The following is a 22937-nucleotide window of genomic DNA, read 5'->3' on the forward strand; positions in this document are numbered from 1 at the left end:
GTGTGATTTCCCAGTCGCCTGGAGGGCGCCTTTGAATTTCCCCGTCGCCTTGAGGGCACCTTTGCGCAGCTTTGGCCGCGTGACTGTGACTGTCATCCGAACAGGATTCTGCTCTCGATTGGACATCGTGCTGACGATCGCTGGAGCGGATCGACTTGGGCTTGATGCCGGAATAGAGACATTGGGGAATGTTCTTCTTTTCGCTCACTTGGCGCACAGTGAGTTATATTGTACGAACCTGATGGTACCATCATAGGAAATATATATTGGTTGTACAATTGATTACTATTGTTGTTGTACTGTTATTCTTGTGTGATCTTAATACAATATTTGTTAGTTGGTAACAATTGGTGTGGCTTCACCATTGATCTTTGACATAGAGAATAACACATTTTTCTGCCGTGACTCCTCTCGGGGCTCGGAGGTACACCGTGACCAGGGGTTGGGGAGGAGCATGTAACAGGTTCTAAAGGGTCCAAGTCCCTAAGAAGATCTAAAGTGTCTAAGAAAGAGGTCTAAGTGGTATGCAGGGTCTTAGCGTTTTAAAGCGTCTTTGGGGTCTAAAGGAACCTTAACCAACACCTAATCAGCTTGTTCTTGTCACCAAAGAAACTCATCCACCATTGTCCAAATCTGTCAATAACCTTTTGAGGTATCGTACTATATATCGTTTTTGGCCCTATCTCTCAATGGTGAAGAATCATTTTTAAAATTCCCTATCCAGATCCGGGTGTTCACCAATATCAAATCAATTCGTCCTTGTTAGGCCGTGAGCTGAGTCCTTCTATCGTTAATTCTGTTATGTACCTCATGCGAAGAAATGCATTTCATTTTGAAAATTAGATCAGCATGTATTGAACTAAGTCTAAATATTGAACCTAGCAGGAGCTACTCCTGATTCTCATCCCACTCCTGACACCAGTTGTCGCGCGGACCCTTCCGGTTAATACCAGGGACCGCGGAAGACCAGAACGGCTTTAATGGAGGCGACGACCAACTCGGTTTCGGCTATAAAACGCAGGAGGAAGAAGGGAAGTGGAAGCTGCGGTAAAAGCACTTACCTGGAACGTGCCAACCGCGGCTTCGATCCTGCGGGGAATTAATAAACCGAACTCGACAAACACAATTTCAAATGTACAAAAATAAACACGTTTATTTCACGGAACCCGAAACAATGAAACGTGACGGTAATCAAATAATGTAAATCCTACGTTGGGATCCCACACACCAGACTCAACAACAGAAATGAGACACAGGAATGGATTAACAAAAGAAAAACGTCCATTATGTAATTGTGAACGTTCCGTGGGTGCGACCTTATCTGTCTTGTCGCCTTTCAGTGTATCGTCCACCACGCGGCTCCAAGCTCCGCTCGTGCTCGCATGCCCCCAGGCCTTGCTCCAACCTCCGAAGCACCCACGAGGTCCCAAAGCACCAAAAACACCAAACCAACATCCAACAAAACATCAACATCCAACATCAACAAACAACAACATCCAACATCCAACAACAAAACCAACAACCAACAAAAGCACCAAAAGCAAAAAACCAACGCGTCCAACGCAGGCCAGCGGCTCCACACGAGGTTGATCTCCAACACGAAGCACAAAGAGACAGGAACGGAGAGAACGCAGGTGCGACTGCACGCTAACAGCCAAGCAAAAAGGACATCCAAGCGAGACAAAGGAACGTGCCAGAAGCAAGCAAACTCCACTCGGGCTAGGACTCAACTCGGGCCAGGACCGGGACTGCGCATGGAGTTTGGTGCGCTCTTTTATAACCTTCGGCGGTGACGTCAGCCTCGGCGCGCCACCCAATCAGCGCCTTCCACCGGACCTTCCAGCTTCGCGCCTCTCGTGCTCGTTGGGTGGAGGTCCGCGCCTACCGCGCTGCCCATCACTCGTTCCCTGTAGCATGGTCATAGCGTGTGGCACTCGATGTGGCTAGGCCTGTCGGAGGTGTAACTGGCGGCGGCCATGCAGCGGTGCCCTGTACTGGCCTCTTGCCTGTCTTCTTCCAAAGTCTTGTCAGGGAAGGGAATTTAATTAATGCGTGCACTAAAGGGCCTAACTAAGTGTCTACAGGTGTGCATTGCCATAAGGGACAAAGGTTTGATGACCAGGTTCGACACACAGGGGCGTTATTCTTAATCCCTACCCTATCTAACACACGAACATCCTGGTATGTTCACAGGTATACATCTTAACCGACAAATCGCCTAAACACATAGAACTTATTACAGGTAGATTCCCTATCACAACAGTCGGATACCTACCTACACAGATCTATCTGGCTCTAGATATTGCGCTACCCACCCGACATAACAATATGCAGTTCCATTCTTGAGATTCCACCACAAAAGGTTATTATTTAGCCCCAGAACATGCTCACAATGTGATATTTGCGCAGGCTTTATCAATCAGTACTAAAGAAGCATCAACAAATCAGAGGCAAGCGGATGAATTTACGGCACTATTTTATTTTCGTCACATAGTTCCGGCCTACTCGGATTGCTAGAGAAAGGAACGTAAACAATGCAGTCTGCTACATTTTTGTCTAGAAAATAGTGGAAATTTGATGAAATTCAAAGAAAAAAGTTGGAAAGAATGCGAGAGTTCACCTCATAATGGGCTGAGCTTGATGGTGAGGAAAACACCATTGCAACTTCTAGCACAATTTTATCAATGTAACGGTACGTATGTACACAGAAGAAAAAAAAAGTTTCGTTCAGCCAGTGGTTGAGTTTGAGTCGAGTTACTTTGGTTAGTCAACAACTGCCATGTTGGATAAACATGTGAAATTCCGTCCCGTGTGGAAACCCTTGTCTTTGAGGTTTGAAATAAGGGCCTGATCGGAAGTTGGCCCTTTTTTGACCGCTTCAAATGAAATCTCTCCCGTGTGGAACTGCAGCATTGTATTCAGCAGGTCTGAAACATCAGGGAAACAAGGACTGTGATGGGCAAAAACACGTGCCATTTTGTCCCGTGTGTAAACCCTGGTCTACGAGATTCAAAGAAGGGCCTGATCGGAAATTGGCCCTTTTGACCCCTTTCGTAATGGAATATCGTGTGTGGAACTGCATTATTGAATTCAGCAGGTCTGAAACATTAGGAATCACCAAATTCAACTTTTTTCCCAGAAGATTCCAATAGAAAGTCTATTTCTGGACACATTTTGAGCGATCGGCTCACGACCTATGTCACACACTCAACCTGTCCGTCAAGTTTTGTCTGAATTGGGCCATGATTTTTGAGATATCCTGCTCATAGACAAACAGACAAACAAACAGGTATGAAAACATAACTCCATCCACCTTCAATGGGGAAGGTAATAAAACTATTCATTTAAATGAATGAAATTTTAAAACACTAATGCACAAAAAGGTACTGAAATAAAAAGGTGTACATCCAAACAATGACACTTCTGATCTTTGTTAAATTTATAAGTGTCATGTTAAATAAATAAGTGTCAAATTTCATGGCGAAATTAACAATCAAGGTGGGAAAATCATAAATAAATGGATTAACAAAAGTTAACTGATCAGCAAGTTCATTGTTTTGCAAACTTATTAATGGAGAAACTCACCGCAGCTAATAGCCTCAGCAACAGCTCAGAATGGGCCCAAAGAGAACTCGATTTCCCCATGGTTGGCACGGGGGGTGCAGGCGCAGATGATACAGGCCGGTTGTCCTTTACAGGAGGCAACAGGTCGGCGCGAAGACGCACCTCTCCCACACACACGATGAAGAAGGTCCTGCGGGGTGTCAAACATGTGAAAAAGGAAATCAAGTGGATTTGCTGCACATGTTATACCACATACAAAACGTGACATTTATGATTAAAATACAAAACTTGCTTCCTGTTTAGCATTCAAAACAGCTTATCCTTTCTCCCCACCAAATAATAAGAAACAAACTGTGTTGTATGAGAACTCGTGCCTCAGGTAGTTAGGCCACCAAATTTTTTTTTTTCCCCAACAAGCATAACCGTTCATTGTTATTTCCTCCCATATCCCCATCCACGCTCTACCTCCTTCCTTATAGCTTCTATAAAAAAACCCAAGAAGGAAGCCCTCTTATGCCCATGCGTTGGTGGTCCATTTAATTCGTCCAACTCTATCTGTTGTGTCTCTCCACCCTGCTGTCTGTGTGCTTCTCAGCTTTCCACTGTTCTTTCTGTTTTCATGTGTTTGTTATAGCTCTTCCATGAATGTATGACTTTGTATACAAATGGGACAAGATTTTCAAGTAGTATTTGTCCAAAAACTCAAGAAAGAACGATTCACTGATTTAGATTAATGTGCACATTTGCAAACGCAAACAACAACAACAACAACAACAACAACAACAACAACAACATGCATTTGAAGGCCATTTTCCCTACTAGAGCGGGGGGTAGCCTTGCGGTCCCCATGACAATCTTCTCCATTTTACCCTATTTTCTACATCTCCCCTTGTTAACCCCCTTGCCCACATTTCTTCTTCCACCATCTTTAGCCAAGTCTTTCTCGGTCTTCCCCGTCCTCTACTTCCTTCTACATTCATTTCCATCACTCTTCTCAACCAGTCACTTTCATCCTTCCTCAACACATGACCAAACCATCTCAACCTGTTCCTCTTCACAGCATCGATCACAGGCTCTAGTCCCATCAACTTTCACAATTCATCATTTGTCTTCCTCTCTCTCAACGATACTCCACACATCCAGCGAACCATTCGCATTTCCACCCTTTCCAGCCTTCGTTGCTGCTCTACGTTCATTACCCAAATGAAAGATGCAAAATGAAAGAAAATACGAGCATTTTATGAAAATATTTTGAAGCACATGAAGTGGCACTCACGTAGCAGACCGGTTGAAAATCCAGCAAGACAGCCATATTTTGTCAATCTCCTGTGAATGAAAGAACAACCAAAGGTCAGCGTAATAGTAATACTGTACCAATAATGTAATTAACACAAACAAACATCGTTACGCTCTTCATCCGAGTCACAAGTAAGGAATCTGACTTCTTCTTCGTCTTCCATATGGAGCACAAGTTTGCAGGTAGCATCATTTCCTGGGGACAGAGCTGTGCCACTGATGCAGTGCCCTCTATAGGCTAGGGCAGGAATTTGTAATTTGTCCATGGTGCCAGTGATAGCTCGACGACTCTTCGTGAAGGACACCGTGGGATCTTTAACGTCCACCGGCTAATGTTGGCAGATGTGACACCCGGCTTAATGTCCATCTGCAACTAGTGCTGGGCGATAATCGCGATGGGACGATAATCGTGCTTTAGATTTACTATTGCGATAACGATCATGGAGATTTATTATCGCGATAACTGATGCTCATGCTGTAGAATGCAAATCACACCTTGAACCCGGATATTGATGGTGTATCGACTTATTTCAAAATATATACATATACCTGTATTAAATGCAGCTCTATAAAATAAAGGAGGTGATATAATATCGAATGAATATTCTCCAAGATGTAATTTAAAATGGTATATCATTAAACAACAAGTGAATAAAAAAAATTATGTGAAATGAAAAAGGCAATGTCGGGATGGCAAACGACAGTGTAAAAAAGGTCCTAAACAAGATAGGGATGATGTTGGTTTAGAGAGTAGCTCACAATATTGCCATCACATAACAATCCCTACATCACTGCCTCCAGACTATTGACTCGGGCTAGGCCTAGCTAAAAGTATTAGAAGCTCCTATATTTCATTTCTGCATAAGTACAAGAAGCTCCAATATAATTTCAGGGACTTCTTGCAGCTTCAGTTGTCTTTCCTACTTTTCTTTTTTATCAACTCAGAGTAACCAATCACAAATGGACATAATTATAGAATGCTGTTATTAGAGATGTTCATGCAGTTTGTAAGAAGTTGATGATCAGGTACTGATATTATAACATTGTACTTGGGCTGCTAATTTGTGGAGTCTCAGTATGTGGCTACACTACAAGAGTAATCAAGTACTGGGGTAACCAGTGGAGTGTTTGTAGAAGGTTGAAGCAATAACTGATTAAGTGTGTAGAAGGTTGAAGCAATAACTGATGATGTGTAAATGCGTAAATGAGGCAGTGATGTAGGGATTGTTATGTGATGGCAATACTGTTAGCTACTCTCTAAGTCTAAACCAACATCATCCCAATCTTGTTTAGAACTATTTTTAGACTGTAGTTTGTCATCCCTACATTGCCATTTTAATTTAGCATAAAATTTTTATTCACTTGTTTCTGTAATTTTTTGCAATGTGGAATAACACAATGGTACGGTGCTCAGAGGATACCCAATCTTGGAGCAAAAGTGCCAAGATATCTTAGTCAGCAATGTCAAACACTGCACATGTTCCTATATTGTCTTACGTAACCCTGACTGTATCTTGCAGCTCTGTCTTATTGCTCGTTTCTCAAAGAGTAATGTCTTCATCCAGCCTCATGCCACACAATGACCTGCACTTAGAAACGGCCAGAAGAGTTACTGTGGATTTACAGTCGAGAGAACAACATCAAAGTGATCATGCTGCAGCCTGATGTACATAACCATCTGTGTGACTATTGTTTAGTCTGTGTTACTTTTTCAAGTCTTTTATATCGTCTTGAATAAAGTCTTGTACGATGAATAAATGCATTTTGTTCGTATTGAAAATGTATCTTGTGAAAAATACCAGAGGCATAGAAAAGGCCCCTTTATATCGGATGTGCCATGGGGCAAAGTATAGCAAAGAAGGGACATTGCATAGCTTGCAGAAAATGCCAAACAATACAAAATAAGGGGCATTCAAAACATCTGGTGTGCATGCTGGACTACCCTTGTGTTCTGAAGAGGAACCAAGTAATGCTCTAGAAAAGTTCATACAAAGGGGCACCCTACATCTGGCAAATAAAATACATTTACTTCTTCATGCAGGTGCTTGAATCAAATTGGTGTCCCTTTATATGAACATTTCTAGAGCATTACTTGGTTCCTCCTCAGAACACAAGGGTAATCCAGCATGCACACGAGATTTTTTGAATGTCCCTTATTTTGTATTGTTTGGCATTTTCTACAAGCAATGGAACGTCCCTTCTTTTCTAAACTTTGCTACGTGGCACATCCGATTATAATGGGGCCTTTTCTATGCCCCTGGCATTTTTCCCAAGAATAGGTATTTGCTCTCTTCTCCGAAACTACACACACTATTTCAATGAATCTTCATCACAACCTTCATCGCCCATGATGTACCAAAGTTTGTTCACGGTATTTAAAATATCAGGGTCTGTGGGGGGTTTGAGTGACTTTTGCTCCTGATCCAGGTGAGCTTCAGGACCCGCTGTCCTATTTTTGTCACGACATAGGATTGCTTGGCATTCGTTATTCGCGACGTTCCACATCAAAGACGATATTTTAAATGTCTGGGGATAATCATGTATGACTTTCTCCACAAATGTCCCAATTGGCAAGTAGCTTCCTCAGTATGTTCTGTTAGCAAGCAGCTTGCTATCACTTGCCAAGCCAGACGTTCCGAATCAACCACTTTGCAAACTGCTCGCAAACGGAGCAAGCAATTTCCTCCAGGCAAAAAGAAGTTTGACTTTATAAACAAATTGCAACAGAATTATGAAATCGAGTACGACCAAACACACATACCTCTATGGGTATCCAGGTCGTTCATATGTGTGTTGTTATTGTATGCTATATGGCTCTCAAGGCGCTAATTACATTATTTATATTATCGCGATAATCGTGATAATGAGGTCCATTATCGTGATATAGGTTTTTCCATTATCGCCCAGGCCTAGTGCGTACCTCTAGGGTGTCCAATCTGACATTCATTTACTGCAATGCCAATGATTACGACAAGCCCACAAAACCAAAACCTTTGCCCAGGAAATAGGAAGGAGAGACAAGGATTACCAAACACCTCAGGAAAAGCCACAAGTTGTTTTTTGTTTTTTTTCCAACAGATTTCCTCGGGCAGTCGTTAGCGCTTAAGGCCTGTTGCCAAAGCCTTGAGGGGTTGAGTATTTGCTGCGAATCAAAACATTCTTCCTAAAGTTAATACCTCCAACATAATTTTAAAAAATAACTCCTATCCGATGCCACTTTCAGGTCAGGTGCAGAGGAGATCAGGTGTATCACAAATCTCCACAATGATTCGATGCAACCTGAAAGAAGTCCAAAAAGGAGGAAATTTGTGATATAAAATTAATCAGTGGCACGTTGTCGGAGTAGAAACGAAGATGTGCTCTACATGACATGTTTCTGCAGTCCGTGCCAACGGAAGGCAAATGATATTACACTTAGATAGAACGTGCGTTTCAGGAGTTGGAAACAGCAATACGTGGGCCCCATGGAGACAGGGTAATGCTTTCAACATGGAGAAAACCATCTGCAATTTTAACTCAAAAGCTATGACAAGATCCACTTTTCAAAGATCGTCCATGTCTCAGATTTAGGTTAAGAGACTGTTTGCTTTTGCCTGAGTTTGCCAGATCCTCTCCCATTTTCACCCGCTACAAAATGAAAACAACCACATTCCTATTTCTCAATTTGTTATAATTAATTAATCAAATGACAAAGCATCTCTCCAGACTTCTTCTTCTTCTTCTTCTTTCGTGTGCAGCACGGGGCTGTGGAGTAGCATCATTGGTTGAGGACATGGCTGTGCCGCCGTTGCAGTGCCCTCTGCTGGTTAGGGCAGGAATTTGTGATTTGTTCCATGGTGCTGGCGATAGCTCGCCTGCTCTTTACGAAGGACACCGTGGTCCACCAACTAATGCCAGCAGATGTGACGCTCATTTAACGTCCATCTGAGGGACGGCACACACATTGATGAATCACCCTGCCTGTGAAACACGAGGACGGCAGTTTATAGCTGGGTCTGGATTCAAATCTGGGATAGACGGCTTGGAAGGGAGTGTGCGTACCTCTACCGAGGCCATCCTATCTTTACAGTGACATAGTCCCAAAAGAGTAAATTGCCATCTTCATAAATTAATGTCCTCAGCTCAGGACATCATGATGAAAAGCATCTTCCAATTAAAATGTTCTAATGAGAGTGCTAAGCAAAGAAAACACTGATGAACTGTCATAATCTCATCTTTATCAATGGTGTAAATATATTTAATAGCAAGAAGGAAAGTTTCTCACCAGGGTGTTTCCACTGGACATATAAAGAGACAAGTCACCCAGAGAGCAGAAACGAATGCGCTGCACAGAAAGCTCCGCACCAAAGCGGCGTCGCAGATAATGTTTCAACAGCCACACTGCTAAGCTGCAGGGAGCACAGAAAACATCAACTTATACATAATAAAATAGCAATTTGGGGATGAAAGATAAATAACAGAAGCATGCGGGAGGTACAGCTTGGCCTAGGAATGAAGACACTGGATAAGCATCCGAAAGATTGTGGGTTCAAATCAAGCCGAATACAAAAATATTAAAGATTCATATTGTCAGTTTCCTGAATGCAAGCTTGAAACTAATAATTACCGGCTCTGTAGAAACCAACCTGGCTGATTACCTGCAGTGGAGTGGTGATCTGCCTATCCTACCCACTCTGGGCACCTGTTGGTTCCGGTCTGCATACACTATGTGGTTGACTCTTCCAAGGCATCAGTACTCAATGTCACCTGTTCCTGATGACTACCAAATGTTGTCTATGAAAGAAAGCACCATTATCTCATACAGGAGCTACTCAAATGCAAGCTCTCGAGACTCCAGTCTTTCCACCTTTACACGTGCGTTTGGGTTAGTGCTTTCTTTCTTTTTTTGTATACCAATTATAGGCTCATTGACAAGTGAGGTGAGAGAGTGAGACAGTACACTGCTGCAACAAAGGAATGAATGAACAGGTGGAGAGAGAAGGACGAAGGAATCTCAGAAAGCCTCAAACAGAAGGAAACACAGCAAGCCTCAAATGAGGAAAGATGTCCTACAAGTGGGAGCAGAGCGTGGAACACAGGAGTGGAGGTGAGCAGATAGGCTGGATTTTAGGAGTTTCACAAAGGGTTGCTGGAAGACCGTGTTCAATGTGGAGGAACTGAGGACAGAGAGTTGATGGAGTGGAGGGAGCAATACCTGAGGTGAGGAAGAAGAAAACAGAGGTCACTAACCTGTTTGTGATGGGAGAGCAGCAAGCCCTGTTCTTATAAGGTTAGGAGTTTCTAATAGACTTTGGCCTGTAGATCTACTCAACTTGCTCTGAAATGCCTTTCCTGCCTTAGTTACAAAAAAATGTTCGACCAGATTAAACATTACTTACTCTCTAATTGGAGTGCTCTGTGTATTGCTTCTGAAGTTCACAGATGCTGTTGATTCATCCTAATGTTTGTAAATGCAAACAAATCAAACAAATAAAACACAGCACTACAATGGGAAGCCTGGGTTGGTATGATCTTTCATTGGTATTGCCCTGTGCCGGCTTTGCCCTGCACCGGCTTTGTCCTGTACCGGCTTTGTCCTGCACCGGCTTTGTCCTGCGTCGCCTTTGCCCTGCGTCGGCTTTGCCCTGTGCCGGCTTTGCCCAGCATCTGCATTTCCCTGTGCTGGCTTTGCCCTGCGCCGGCTTTACCCTGCATCGGCATTGCCCTGTGCTGGCTTTATCCTGCATCTGCATTGCCCTGTGCTGGCTTTATCCTGCGCCGGCTTTGTCCTGCGCCAGCTTTGCCCTGCGCCGGCTTTACCCTGCATCGGCACTGCCCTGTGCCGGCTTTGCACTGCATCTGCATTGCCCTGTGCTGGCTTTATCCTGCACTGGCTTTGTCTTGTGCCAGCTTTGCCCTGCGCCGGCTTTACCCTGCATCGGCACTGCCCTGAGCCGGCTTTGCCCTGCATCTGCATTGCCCTGTGCTGGCTTTATCCTGCGTCGCCTTTGCCCTGTGCCGGCTTTGTTCTGCGCCGGCTTTGCCCTGCGCCGGCTTTGCCCTGCGCCGGCTTTGCCCTGCGCCGGCTTTGCCCTGCGCCGGCTTTGCCCTGCGCCGGCTTTACCCTGCATCGGCACTGCCCTGAGCCGGCTTTGCCCTGCATCTGCATTGCCCTGTGCTGGCTTTATCCTGCGTCGCCTTTGCCCTGTGCCGGCGTTGCCCTGCGCCGGCTTTGCCCTGCGCCGGCTTTACCCTGCATCGGCACTGCCCTGAGCCGGCTTTGCCCTGCATCTGCATTGCCCTGTGCTGGCTTTATCCTGCGTCGCCTTTGTCCTGCGCCGGCTTTGCCCTGTGCCGGCTTTGCCCTGCGCCGGCTTTGCCCTGCGCCGGCTTTGCCCTGCGCCGGCTTTGCCCTGCGCCGGCTTTGCCCTGAGCCGGCTTTGTCCTGCGCCAGTATTGCCCTGAGTTTTCAATGAATTACAATCCGAAGTCCTCTATGTATCAATTTCATGTTATCTTGTTGTCTGGAGGTCTGTGATCTTGAGTAGGTCCTGAACTGCAGGAAAGCATCGCCCAATGTCTACTATAATTGGACGGTGTGTGTGTGTGTGTGTGTGTGTGTGTGTGTGTGTGTGTGTGTGTGTGTGTGTGTGTGTGTGTGTGTGTGTGTGTGTGTGTGTGTGTGTGTGTGTGTGGTATGTTTTTTGTGGAGATCTACTGAAGTTTTCTTATGTGGAATGTCATACACCAAAATGATCGTCATGATCTCCTGAATTCATTTGGCTAATTAACTTCAAATAATCCGGAAGAATTCCCATGTTTTAAATGCAGACAATGTTAAGGTGTATAGGGCAGCTTAATGGGTCCTTGCATGGCATAGCATTCTAATTACAAAATAAATAACAAAAACAACCAGAGTAGACCAGAAAATCACAATACAGAATCACATTTAATCGAAATCATCCGTCCACAACTTTTTGAGATATCCCGCTATGTATCGTTTTTGGCCCGATCTCCCAAAGGTGAAGAATCACTTTTAAAATTCTAGATTCCGAATCCGGATCTTCCCCAAAATTTCGTCCGATTCGTCCACAACTTTTTTGAGATTTTTGTACACAGACAAACAAACAGACAGGGGTGAAATAAACTGTTCAGTGTCTTCACGTTTGGTGGCGGAGGTAATGATAACATTGTAACAAAGTGCATATAAATTAAAAATAGTAGCACCATTTTGCAATAATAATAACGAACGTATAATGCTCGCTCTGGCCCAAGCACATCCTGGTCTGATGAAAGGTAAGCTAATGCTCAAGCACGACATCAGGCAGGTAAGCCACAAGGTCGTAAATATCAAAGGTCATGAAAATTTGATCACATGGACCAACGGGCCCATTATTAAAGGTGCAAAACCTGCTTCACTCAATGTCTGATTATAATGTTCAGAAAAGGAAGAAATTTCATTGCCCTTTTGGTGCGAAATCTGTACGGTACCCGAATTGTGTCAGGTAATAAATGCACCTCCACCTGCATACATAATCATCATGACAACCGAGCAAGCTGTAAAAAAAGCACGCCGAGATGAAGAGGTGGATGATCGGGGAGGATAACGATGATGGTTGTTAGGGGAGACGGGTTAACGATGACGAGGGGGGCGCGGGAGGATTATAAATGAAGAAGAGTCCGGTTCGAGGAACTAAACGTACCTCTCTGTGATTACAAATAGGACGAAGATCCCGATGGGCCAGAGGCACAGCAGCAGGAGGATCATATTCCCAAAAAAACTCTTCCCATATGTTTCAGCTCATTAGAACATATATATATATAGTGCGCCCGTTGGTTTACTATTCAATGAAGTTACACGTAATCCACATAAAAACGAACGTAACTTCAGTTCCGTCATGAAACCCGCCAGAGTCCGGAAACGCGATGACGTCATTACCTCCGCATTAACGCCTCAGCTCGACGATAAAAACTTAAGTTTTAACACATTCTTATTTAATTTTGGTAAAATTGCTGCCATTTTGTAAACACATCAAGAGCATATGCGGCTTTGCGAGAAAAAAATAATCTCGTCTCGTACAGTCGAATAAGAACATGTACAGTGCAATAAGAACATGTACAGTACACCTCGACATTCTCGGCAAATAATGAACGACTGCAGTCTTTATAATATCGAACCACTCCACGTCACAAGATTTTATCGTCACACTGCCGTAGTTGTTACGATTCGGTTTTATTAAACAGTCACATTTCACTGTGACGACCGCGATCCGCTGTGATACATGGGCAGTGTGCTGCATCCTGGAGCACGCTCGTTTGGGGTAGACAAGAGAGTGGAGTTTGAACTCCATAATTGTTACCTCCGCCATGGAAGGTGTATGGGAGTTATGCATTGACGTCTGTCTGCCTGTCTGTCTGTCTGTGTGTTTGTTACTTGCAAAAAATATTTTTAATGCTCACTTAAAAATATATATACTGTATTTGCAAGTGTGTGTGTCCGCTCACTTATACTTGCCTACATAGTCTGAAATGACCCAAAACAAATTGCAACAGAATCCATTTTACCTGCATTTAATTTGGAATAGCTCACAAAACAACATATTAAAAGTATAGGAAAATTGAAGTTGTGGAACAGTGCCTAATTTGCAGAAATTCAAAATGGCCGCCATTCAAACGACTTTTGCCTATATCTCGGGATCTGAGACTCGTAGACACTTAATTCTGGTGTCTATACCCATGTTTTCAGGGTCAAGGAATACAATAATAACAGTATTTATAACATTGGGTCATTTGTTGACACCTAATTTGCATACATTCAAATTGGCCGCCATTTAAAATTAATATTGGCACATATTTCCCATCTGAGCGAAGTTGGACTATTTCTGTTTGCGTAGCATAAGGCACCAGTGAACCATGTATCAATCTGCTGTAACTCCAGTCATTTAACTACTATATCATTCTACATGTTCTAGCCACCAGTGTCTTCTTCAGTTTCTTCAAGGACTGCAATAACATTCTTGCATACACCTCTACACACTCCACATCCATTAGTGCACTCAAGACCGTTTGCCTTGCAGGTGCACTGCCTGTTGCTACAACCTGTTTTGCAATTACACCTTACTATCTTCAGGAGGTGTTTGGGGGCTGCTGCGTTGTCTGTAACAAAGAACCAGAACCTCTGGTTTCACACATGTTGTACTAATGCTGACCTTCTGTTGGAAGCGTTGCAGGCGGAGAAAATCCAACTTGTCATCTGATTTGCCTTTGTATGAGGAGACGATTGCTTTTTCTCCTGCGGATATGATGTCTGCCTTTGTGCTATTCTGATTTCCAAAGATCTTGGCCTGTTCCTGGAAGTCTTTATTGGTGCGAATCAGCTTGAGCGCAACTCCCTTTCCAAAACCATGTATGTGGGATGTAGTATCACAACCAAGGATAGCATGCACAAAAAGCATACTATTGCATACTTGTGGGCCCAAAGTGGATTTTAGAACCGCAATATCCCAGCATCTTGGCTGCTTCTTCATGCCATAGCGAGGTTCAGGTCGAAGGTACAGATTTGTTGTAGTGAGCTTTGAGTGGAAACAGAGCAGAACCAGAATGTCTGTGTCATCTGCAACCACGACAGTCGGCTTACTTGTTCTCTCAGCAGTGACAATGGCAGTCTGCACAATTAGTAGATCAGCATCTGCCCTACCGAGCATGTTCTGTGCAACATCCATGATATCATAGGTGTTCATCGAGCAAGGTGATGAACTTCTGCTTATTCTCATTGTTGGAAAGAAAGTCTTGCTTCTTTCCATTGAAAACCATAGACCCGGAGACTTGTACAGGTGCTCCAACACGCAATCCTGCTCTTCGTTGCTGTGTTGTATCTTTTGTGCTTGGGCCATTGAGATAGCCATCAAATACCACGACTGGTTCACCATAGTGTCTTTTCACATATGTGACATACTGCTGACATATCTCGTCATATGTTGAACCTCGGTTCCATATGATCCTGTAAAGTAATGCTCCCCCATCTAGGACATACTGGACGTCCCCTGGCGGTACGGACATTCCTGGAGGCATCAGACTCCAAAGTGCGTCAGCCAGTTGAGCTTTATTTGCCAGTCGCGGAGTGTACTTATTCTCAAAGAGCGCCGGAGGATAGCTGCACAACTCATATTGGAATGCCTCTAACAGGTTGTCTTGACGCGTTCCCAACGTTATAAGTCTCTGAAAGAGCAGCTGAGGATCTATTTGGATCATTCCCTCTTTCGTCTTCACTGCACTGCTATCACTCAAGGTAACAGCTTCATCTTTTTTCCTGAATGTGTATTCTGCAACACCTTTCCCAACCATACCATTCAAGATCTTCTCTCCCACCTCTCTTGCAGAGTCCACCTTGACAGTGTCATCAGCCGTTACACCAGTCACAATATTGTGCAGTGTTGGATTCTCATGAAAGGCGTCTCTTGGGGTCAGGAAGTTGAGGAGCTCTCTTGTGTCTGCCATGTCCTTCTTCTGCCATGCCTCTGACATATCCTTGTGCTGGGTCTTCTTCTTCTGTTTTTCCTCTGACATCTCATGATGCTGTTCACTGGTCATGTAGTTCACCGATGTTAAGTCCTGCATAGCCAAGTTGACCTCTGAGCAGGCCTTAGAAACTCAACGACTAGTTTGGCTGTTGTCTTCTGTCATACCGCGGCCTCGTGTTAGTCCACCAGTAGTTTTTAGACTTCTCCTCACGACTTGTTCGATAAGCAAGTCTTCAGAGAGGCCAGCCCAGTATCGATCTGACCTTCGACCTACATGGAAGCCGTTTTGGAAGTGTTGATAAACTTCTTGATGTTGTTTCTCTAGGGTTTCCATCTTGTTCAAGTAGATGTGAAGAGATTTTGTGTAGTTGGTGTGGCCTGCTGCTGCCAGATACGGTAACATATTGTTACAGACGCGGTTTTGGATGTTAGTTTACCGAGCGGTTTGGTATGACCGCGTCTGCACAGTTTACCCGATTCCACTCGAACGTTGACTAAGTCGCGCTATGCTAAATCAATGAAGGAAAGGACACAACGGCTGGGATTAAATGACACGACACCAGGGGTACAGTTCTCAAGACCTCCGGAGGAGGTTATAATATTTGTATGCAGAACGTTTTAGATTACACGGACAAGAGGTACAGCATAGGAAGGTGGGCACTTAAACACGGTCTTATATTAGCCCTGACAGACCACAGATAAACGGGACAAGACTGACTCACACAGGGATTGATGGCAAGGAAGGGCAGGTAGTCGATGGATAGCACAAGGTGCACCTTGGCTCAGGGACAGGATCCACACGGTCCGGTCCAGATATGCGGGGAGGTATCGTCGCGCTGGAGGTGGCGTCTGTTTCTCTTCAAGCTGGGGGCGCATCTTACGTCACCTCCGGTAAGTCGCTGCGTATATCCAGCGGGGAGTGACACGCCCTCGGCTCGTTAGCTCCGCCCCAGATGGAATCGGCCCGCCGCTTCTTATTGGGTGCGGGGGGGTTACCGGGCTCCGCCCTTGACGAGGAGCTGACAGTCAGCCCCTTCGTGGTAACCCCGTCGGAGCACATGGGCAATGGCGGCTAACCAAGCCGGAGTGAGGACGCCCACTCCCCGCACCGCCGCCGCGCCGCCCCCGCTGTGGTTGTAGTTGTTGTTGTTGTTGTAGTTCCATGAGATGATGGGAGGATGCGGAGATGAGGTTGTGGGGAGGTATTGGGAGGTCCTAAACTCACTACTGGTGCCATACAATCACATTCTGGTGCAACGAAGAGTCAGAATTAATGGAAACGAGTCCTTAACTGACATAGACTAAGAATAACTAGCAAGATGTCCTATAGTTGTCTACGTGAGATGCGGTGAACCTGGGCACGACATTTAATGGGGGAAAAAGGGGAAGGTCGGTTCTACAGAGTGTTGTTTACAGACAATGGGACTAGGGAATGGAGGATTGGGGATAGTTGGGGAGTATTGGGGAAATAGGGGAATATTTACAAGCGGATATGGATGGAGGCCAAATCCCATATCCGCAACATTGCACCCTTCTCTACCTCGGGGCGGCCCGACCCGATAAATCTTTACCTACGTTAGTGTGGCACTCAGATGTAGTTCCCTCTACTATTAACTCTACCCTGAGTGCGACAGTTTTACAGATGTTCACAAATGAGTAAATATGTCCCCCTGCGACGTTGCACCCTTCTCCTCACAGAAACACACCCACAGGATAACCGAATCGCGGAAAGAATTATCAAACTAAACATACAGCCGGTAGGGAGCATTATTTACACAAGACTACACTGATATTTACACTACGATCCAGGACCTGTTTTTGGAGGAACACATGCAGATGTTATGCATAGAGAGAGCACGCATGCCAGCATCGATACACCAACCCACGAGTGCTCTGTGGCCTTACGGCCTTTAATAATGTGCAGAGCACCCCTTCCAAGCACCAAAAGCACCACCCCATCATTTTCAGTCAGCACCATCCGGTGCACCAATAAAGTGTTCAACAATCACCGGTGGTGTCGCAGCCGGCCGATGTTCTGCCGCTGGTCTTGCCTTCATGTGGTGCACTTGGCCTTCTTGCTTCTTTAAAAAATAAAGAAAGGCGCCAACCACGTCCTTTTCTAAATTGTGGCCGTCAGGGGGCCAACTATTAGTGGTTCACCTCTATGGCATAGGTGCCACGTTGACCCAGAGGTCCATCCACGGGTGGTGCTTGGCTGCAAAAGAACTGCGGTCCATTGTGGGTGGCCACCAAAATTGCGGTCCATATGGTGTATCGATCCCGGCAGCAAGCAGCGAAAGTGCAGGCCCACAACTGCGGAGCCAGCACCTCTCTCTCCTCTCTCTCTGCCCCAAAGCCAGATCCTCGGAGGTGGGAGACAAAAGAAGAAGACAAGTGAGTAAGGTGGTAAGGGCGCAAAAGTGCACGCAACATTAGGTAATGCACACTAGGGGCACATGGGAACCAGGTGAGACAGGTACGTTCCTACCGTACGCCCCTCCCCCCACCAGGTAACCTACATTGCCCCTCCCTTACCCCTTACTGTATCCACAAAACACAACACCACCCATAAACATCTACTTTACAAATCAACAAACGTCCCTACTGTCTTCCCCGTTCCTCCCATAAACCAAATTCGTCTTCTCTCCCTCCTAACCAATCAAATTTGCCATTTTCAACTCTCATCAAAATTTGCCATCTCCAACTCAACATCATAATTTGCCATCACCAATTCATCATCAGTCCCTCCTAGGGAGGGAGAGATGGAATCACCCCAATGTCTCATCCACGTCGTGATGCGTCTCACAAATCCAACAGCAATTCACCTTTCCTGCACACAGAACAAAGAAAACACAGGTGTGGAGTCATCATCACCACAGGTAAGTGGCTGCGTATGGTGCGACAGGTTCATCAATCCTAACTATTTCCTAAATGACTTTAACAACTTTACATTACCCGGGGTCTTTCTCCTGCCAAACCATTGGCCCTCTTACACTGTGGGTTCTAAAAACCAATTCCCATTGGCCAAACTGTGGTGCTTTTCAATTTGGGGTCTCACTCCCCCGATTCATCTCCCGGTGCCCTCGCACAATTTCTGGGCGGTGACGTGTAGCTCTCCCAGCAGGTCTACCCACCTGCACACCTCCACCACCGTAGTTGCCACCCGAGCTTACCTGCTCCTTACCCTAACCTATCTACCTGGGGAAGGCCCTCTGGCGCTCTCCCCACTCGGTGCCCTCTCTGGCACTGGGCTACCCGGGTCCGTCCTCTGGATCCTCGGGCCCCATCCACAACTCTACCGGCTCCCAGAGCCCACCTGCGGCCTCACCTGGCCGACATCCTCACAGTGGTGGAGTGCCCAACCAACTACACACACTAACAGGCTACACGCCCAGCCATTTCCACAACACTAATGCACCCATCCACAATACCATTCTGCAACCGCACCACAAATGCCAATATCCAACCACAATTTACCTATACCCTCTACCTAACAATTACACTACCCGCCCCGGGTATCCGTGATGGGGGTCCACTCTTCCCCCATTCACACCTTCGCACCATGCACACCACTCCGTACCACTTACTCCAACTCTCTCCACACACCTGTACTTGCACACCTGTGCTCTCACTCTTGGTGCCGCCTGCACCCTTCTCTCCCCAAGCGCATTCGCGCTGATCCACAACACTCACTACTCATCCACTGCTCCACACGCCTGTCCAGTTCTCACACAGCATCATCTCAACTAACTACTCCCCTCTGAAACTTGCGCTTCCCAGTCATCCCTTTAAACTATTGCGCTCCCTCGTCATTATAATCCACACTAAACTACCTGCGTCCCCACTACAGGTATCAGTCACTAACTAAACTTAACGTTACCTAATGTCATCTTCTAGGGCCCTATCAATATCCTAACCCACCCGGGCTAGTTTTCACTGCCATACACCCCATAACCTATAGCTCCTTTGCCCCACCTGGGAAGGGTGGCAGGGATGCCACCCTTACCCACCGGGCCCATCGCTCACTACCAATTTTGCACATCAAATTTCAACAAATCAAAAATTTGCCAATCACTACCCATCATCTGCCAATCATTACTGCCACTCCTTTGCCAATCATCAAATTTTGTTTTTCTCTAATTTTGGGGCCAAAACACTATCCTCATCACACAGTCTACTCACTAATGCCTCTCGGTGCGCCAATTCCTGTCCAAAGCCCGGCTTCGTAAAGCCGAGCAATGAATGCGGGTTGTTTGGTGCCAGCGGCTGGATACATCCCGCATTCGGTGCAGGGAAGGAGGTTTACCCGGGCCGAGATCCCACGCACCATCTCAGCACGGAGCCATCCCATGGCTCGATCTCGACCTGCCGGAATGCCTCAACAAAAGGTGGTCGCCATGACAACCCTTCCTATCCAGCCGCCCGCTCCGCCGAGTGGAGCACGGACGCGGCCGTTCAAAGCGAGGCCCAGCACGCACCGAGGGCCCGATTCGGCTAAAAGTCGCTCTAACCTCTAACCCGGTTACCTTCGATGCCTCACCTGCATGCTTACACCCCGCAGCCCGTTCCTTGCTCACACATCCAGCCGTTTCCCTGCTCCTCGTCGTACCTTCTCTAACACACCCAGGTACACTCATTCCACTCCCAGCCTTGGTCACACACCTGACCACCGAACACCTTGGCACACATTCGCCGCTCGCACACCTCACCAACACACCTCTTCGCGCCCCCTCCTCGGTCACCTCCTCTGTGACAATCACAGGTGTGCTCTCACTCGCACACCCAACCACATGCCTCACTACCAATTCCAGCGTGCATTCCCACTCACGCTCTACCATTCCAGGTGTGCATCCTTCCATTCCAGGTGTACATCCTCGCTCACCTGTCACAACCAACTCACGCTCCTTGTCACTCTCACTACTCTCACCTCCAATCTTGACAGCGCACTCACCCTTACTCTTGACAGCGCACTCTTTCCTCATGCACCTGTCCGTTACACACCTTTCTCGCGCACACTCTTGCGCACACTCTCCCGTCACACCCTCTGTAACACTTACCACACCGCGCTTCCATGTGCTCCCTCGCACACGCGCTACGACCGACTCACTCTCGCCAGCACCCTCACTCCTTGGCACGCACTTTTTCCTCACACACCCCAGAGTCGGACTTTCTCGCACACCTCCTTTTCCGCACACCAGACCTGTCGCACACTTCACCAACGGCCTCTCACGAACACCCGGGTCCATCTCGACCCCCAAGCTCATTAAATCACCTGGCGCATCATACGCACGACCATATTGGTCACCACTTACACCGGGTCCTCTTCCTCTTCGCTTCTCCTCCATCACCTGCGAATCCCTCATCCGGTTAATGAGCACATCATCACGATCCGAACACAGACTTCGGACCAATTCTTTTATCTCCTCTTTTATCTCTTTCTTATCCCCTCTCCGTCGCTTCTTAATTTCGCTCACCCCTTCTTCCACTTCTTCTTATTTCTGCTTCACCTCTTTTATGTCCCGGTACGTCTCCTCAAGCTCGTCCTCCAAGGCTACCTTGACCGTTTCCATGTGCGTCCTCACCTGCCGGTCCTTCGTCTCCATTACCTCTGTCACCTCGTCCAACCTCGTTGTCAGTCCCTCACGTACCATCTGACATTCCCTCTTCGTCGCTATCAAGTCATCTTTTAGTTCTTTCTGTGTCGCTTTTAACCCTCCTAATACCGCAGTGTTCCTTTGAACCTGCTCCGTTAGTCCTTTTTGTCCCTCCGTCAGCTGTTCCACCTCCTGCGTCAGGTCCTCTATGCCCCCTTGTAACTTTACAGTCCCCTTTCTCACCTCCTTCTCCATGTGCTCCTTACAGTGCCTCACCTCCTCGCGTACCCCTCCGACCTCCTCACTCACACCTCTTCTGATCTCCTCTCCCATCACTTGCATCTCCTGCCCAGATGCCACCCTCATCTGCTCCATTTCCTCCCTGTGAGCATCCAGTTTAGTTTCTACCCCCATTCTGACCCCCTCTATCTGCTGCCCCATTTGTTTAACTTCCCTTTCCGCTTGGTCCCTCATGTCCCTCAATTTGCCTTCCATACTGTTTTCTAACCCCTCTAACCCCTTTTGCATCCCTTCCATTTGATTCTCTTGAGCGGCCATTCTGTTTTCTACCCCCATTAACCCATTTCTCACCTCTTTTATCCCGTTGTCTAACCCCTCAAAATTATTGTCTAACTTCCCAAATTTCTTGTCTAACTCCTCAAAATTATTGTCTAACTTCCCAAATTTCTTGTCTAATCCCTTAAAATTATTGTCTAACCCCTCACCGGTACCCCTCGCTTCGTCCCTCATTACCCCCATTTGGCCCATAAGGGCCCCCATCATTCTGTTTTCCATTTCTTCATTATTCTTGTCCATAAGGGCCTTCATTTGCATTAAAAAAAGGTTCAAATCCACCGGTGGCGCTACTACGGTCGCGGGCGTGGACGCCGTGGCCATGTGCGAGGCGCCATTTTGCGCGCCCGTAACCTCGTGCGCGACGACGCTATTTTGCGACCCTGCCACCCTCACTGCTTCGCTCTCCTCTTGTCCCTCATTTTGGTCCTGGATCGACCCTGCCTCCCTCTCCTCTACCGGAACCCAGCCGTCTTGGTCTGCCATAGCGCGACTTTCAAAATTCGGGTTTTTATTTTTTTTGTAAAACACAATTAAATTTCGCCGTTATAATTTCGAGCGCGTGAAACGCGCTCCGGGACCGATCCCACTTCCCGACACCAATTGTTACCCTAATGGTACAATTGGTGTTCCAAAATTTGGGCCTAACAAATTTAGTCCCAGGTCCGAATCCAACTCCTCGACACCAAATGTTACAGACGCGGTTTTGGATGTTAGTTTACCGAGCGGTTTGGTATGACCGCGTCTGCACAGTTTACCCGATTCCACTCGAACGTTGACTAAGTCGCGCTATGCTAAATCAATGAAGGAAAGGACACAACGGCTGGGATTAAATGACACGACACCAGGGGTACAGTTCTCAAGACCTCCGGAGGAGGTTATAATATTTGTATGCAGAACGTTTTAGATTACACGGACAAGAGGTACAGCATAGGAAGGTGGGCACTTAAACACGGTCTTATATTAGCCCCGACAGACCACAGATAAACGGGACAAGACTGACTCACACAGGGATTGATGGCAAGGAAGGGCAGGTAGTCGATGGATAGCACAAGGTGCACCTTGGCTCAGGGACAGGATCCACACGGTCCGGTCCAGATATGCGGGGAGGTATCGTCGCGCTGGAGGTGGCGTCTGTTTCTCTTCAAGCTGGGGGCGCATCTTACGTCACCTCCGGTAAGTCGCTGCGTATATCCAGCGGGGAGTGACACGCCCTCGGCTCGTTAGCTCCGCCCCAGATGGAATCGGCCCGCCGCTTCTTATTGGGTGCGGGGGGGTTACCGGGCTCCGCCCTTGACGAGGAGCTGACAGTCAGCCCCTTCGTGGTAACCCCGTCGGAGCACATGGGCAATGGCGGCTAACCAAGCCGGAGTGAGGACGCCCACTCCCCGCACCGCCGCCGCGCCGCCCC

At 46.7% G+C, this 22937-nt stretch overlaps 1 protein-coding gene across 3 annotated transcripts in view; it reads right to left on the reverse strand.

Moving 5' to 3' along the window:
- LOC137425659 (bridge-like lipid transfer protein family member 2) overlaps window positions 1-12759 on the reverse strand; it is a 193457-nt gene extending 180698 nt beyond the window's left edge. For all 3 annotated transcript variants that reach the window (XR_013623278.1, XR_013623279.1, XM_078776940.1), the window contains exons 1-4: window positions 12543-12759; window positions 9125-9248; window positions 4841-4890; window positions 3586-3754 (exon numbers count right to left, since the gene is read on the reverse strand). Coding sequence is in view for 1 of the 3 variants with exons in the window: in XM_078776940.1 (XP_078633066.1) it covers window positions 3586-3754; window positions 4841-4890; window positions 9125-9248; window positions 12543-12607 (408 nt within the window). In the remaining 2 variants the exon portion in view is untranslated. The remainder of the gene's footprint in view (window positions 1-3585; window positions 3755-4840; window positions 4891-9124; window positions 9249-12542) is intronic.
- Window positions 12760-22937: the final 10178 nt, after the last annotated feature.

Source organism: Myxine glutinosa, chromosome 4 (assembly GCF_964187855.1).
Source record: "Myxine glutinosa chromosome 4, kmMyxGlut1.1, whole genome shotgun sequence".
Taxonomy (NCBI): domain Eukaryota; kingdom Metazoa; phylum Chordata; class Myxini; order Myxiniformes; family Myxinidae; genus Myxine; species Myxine glutinosa.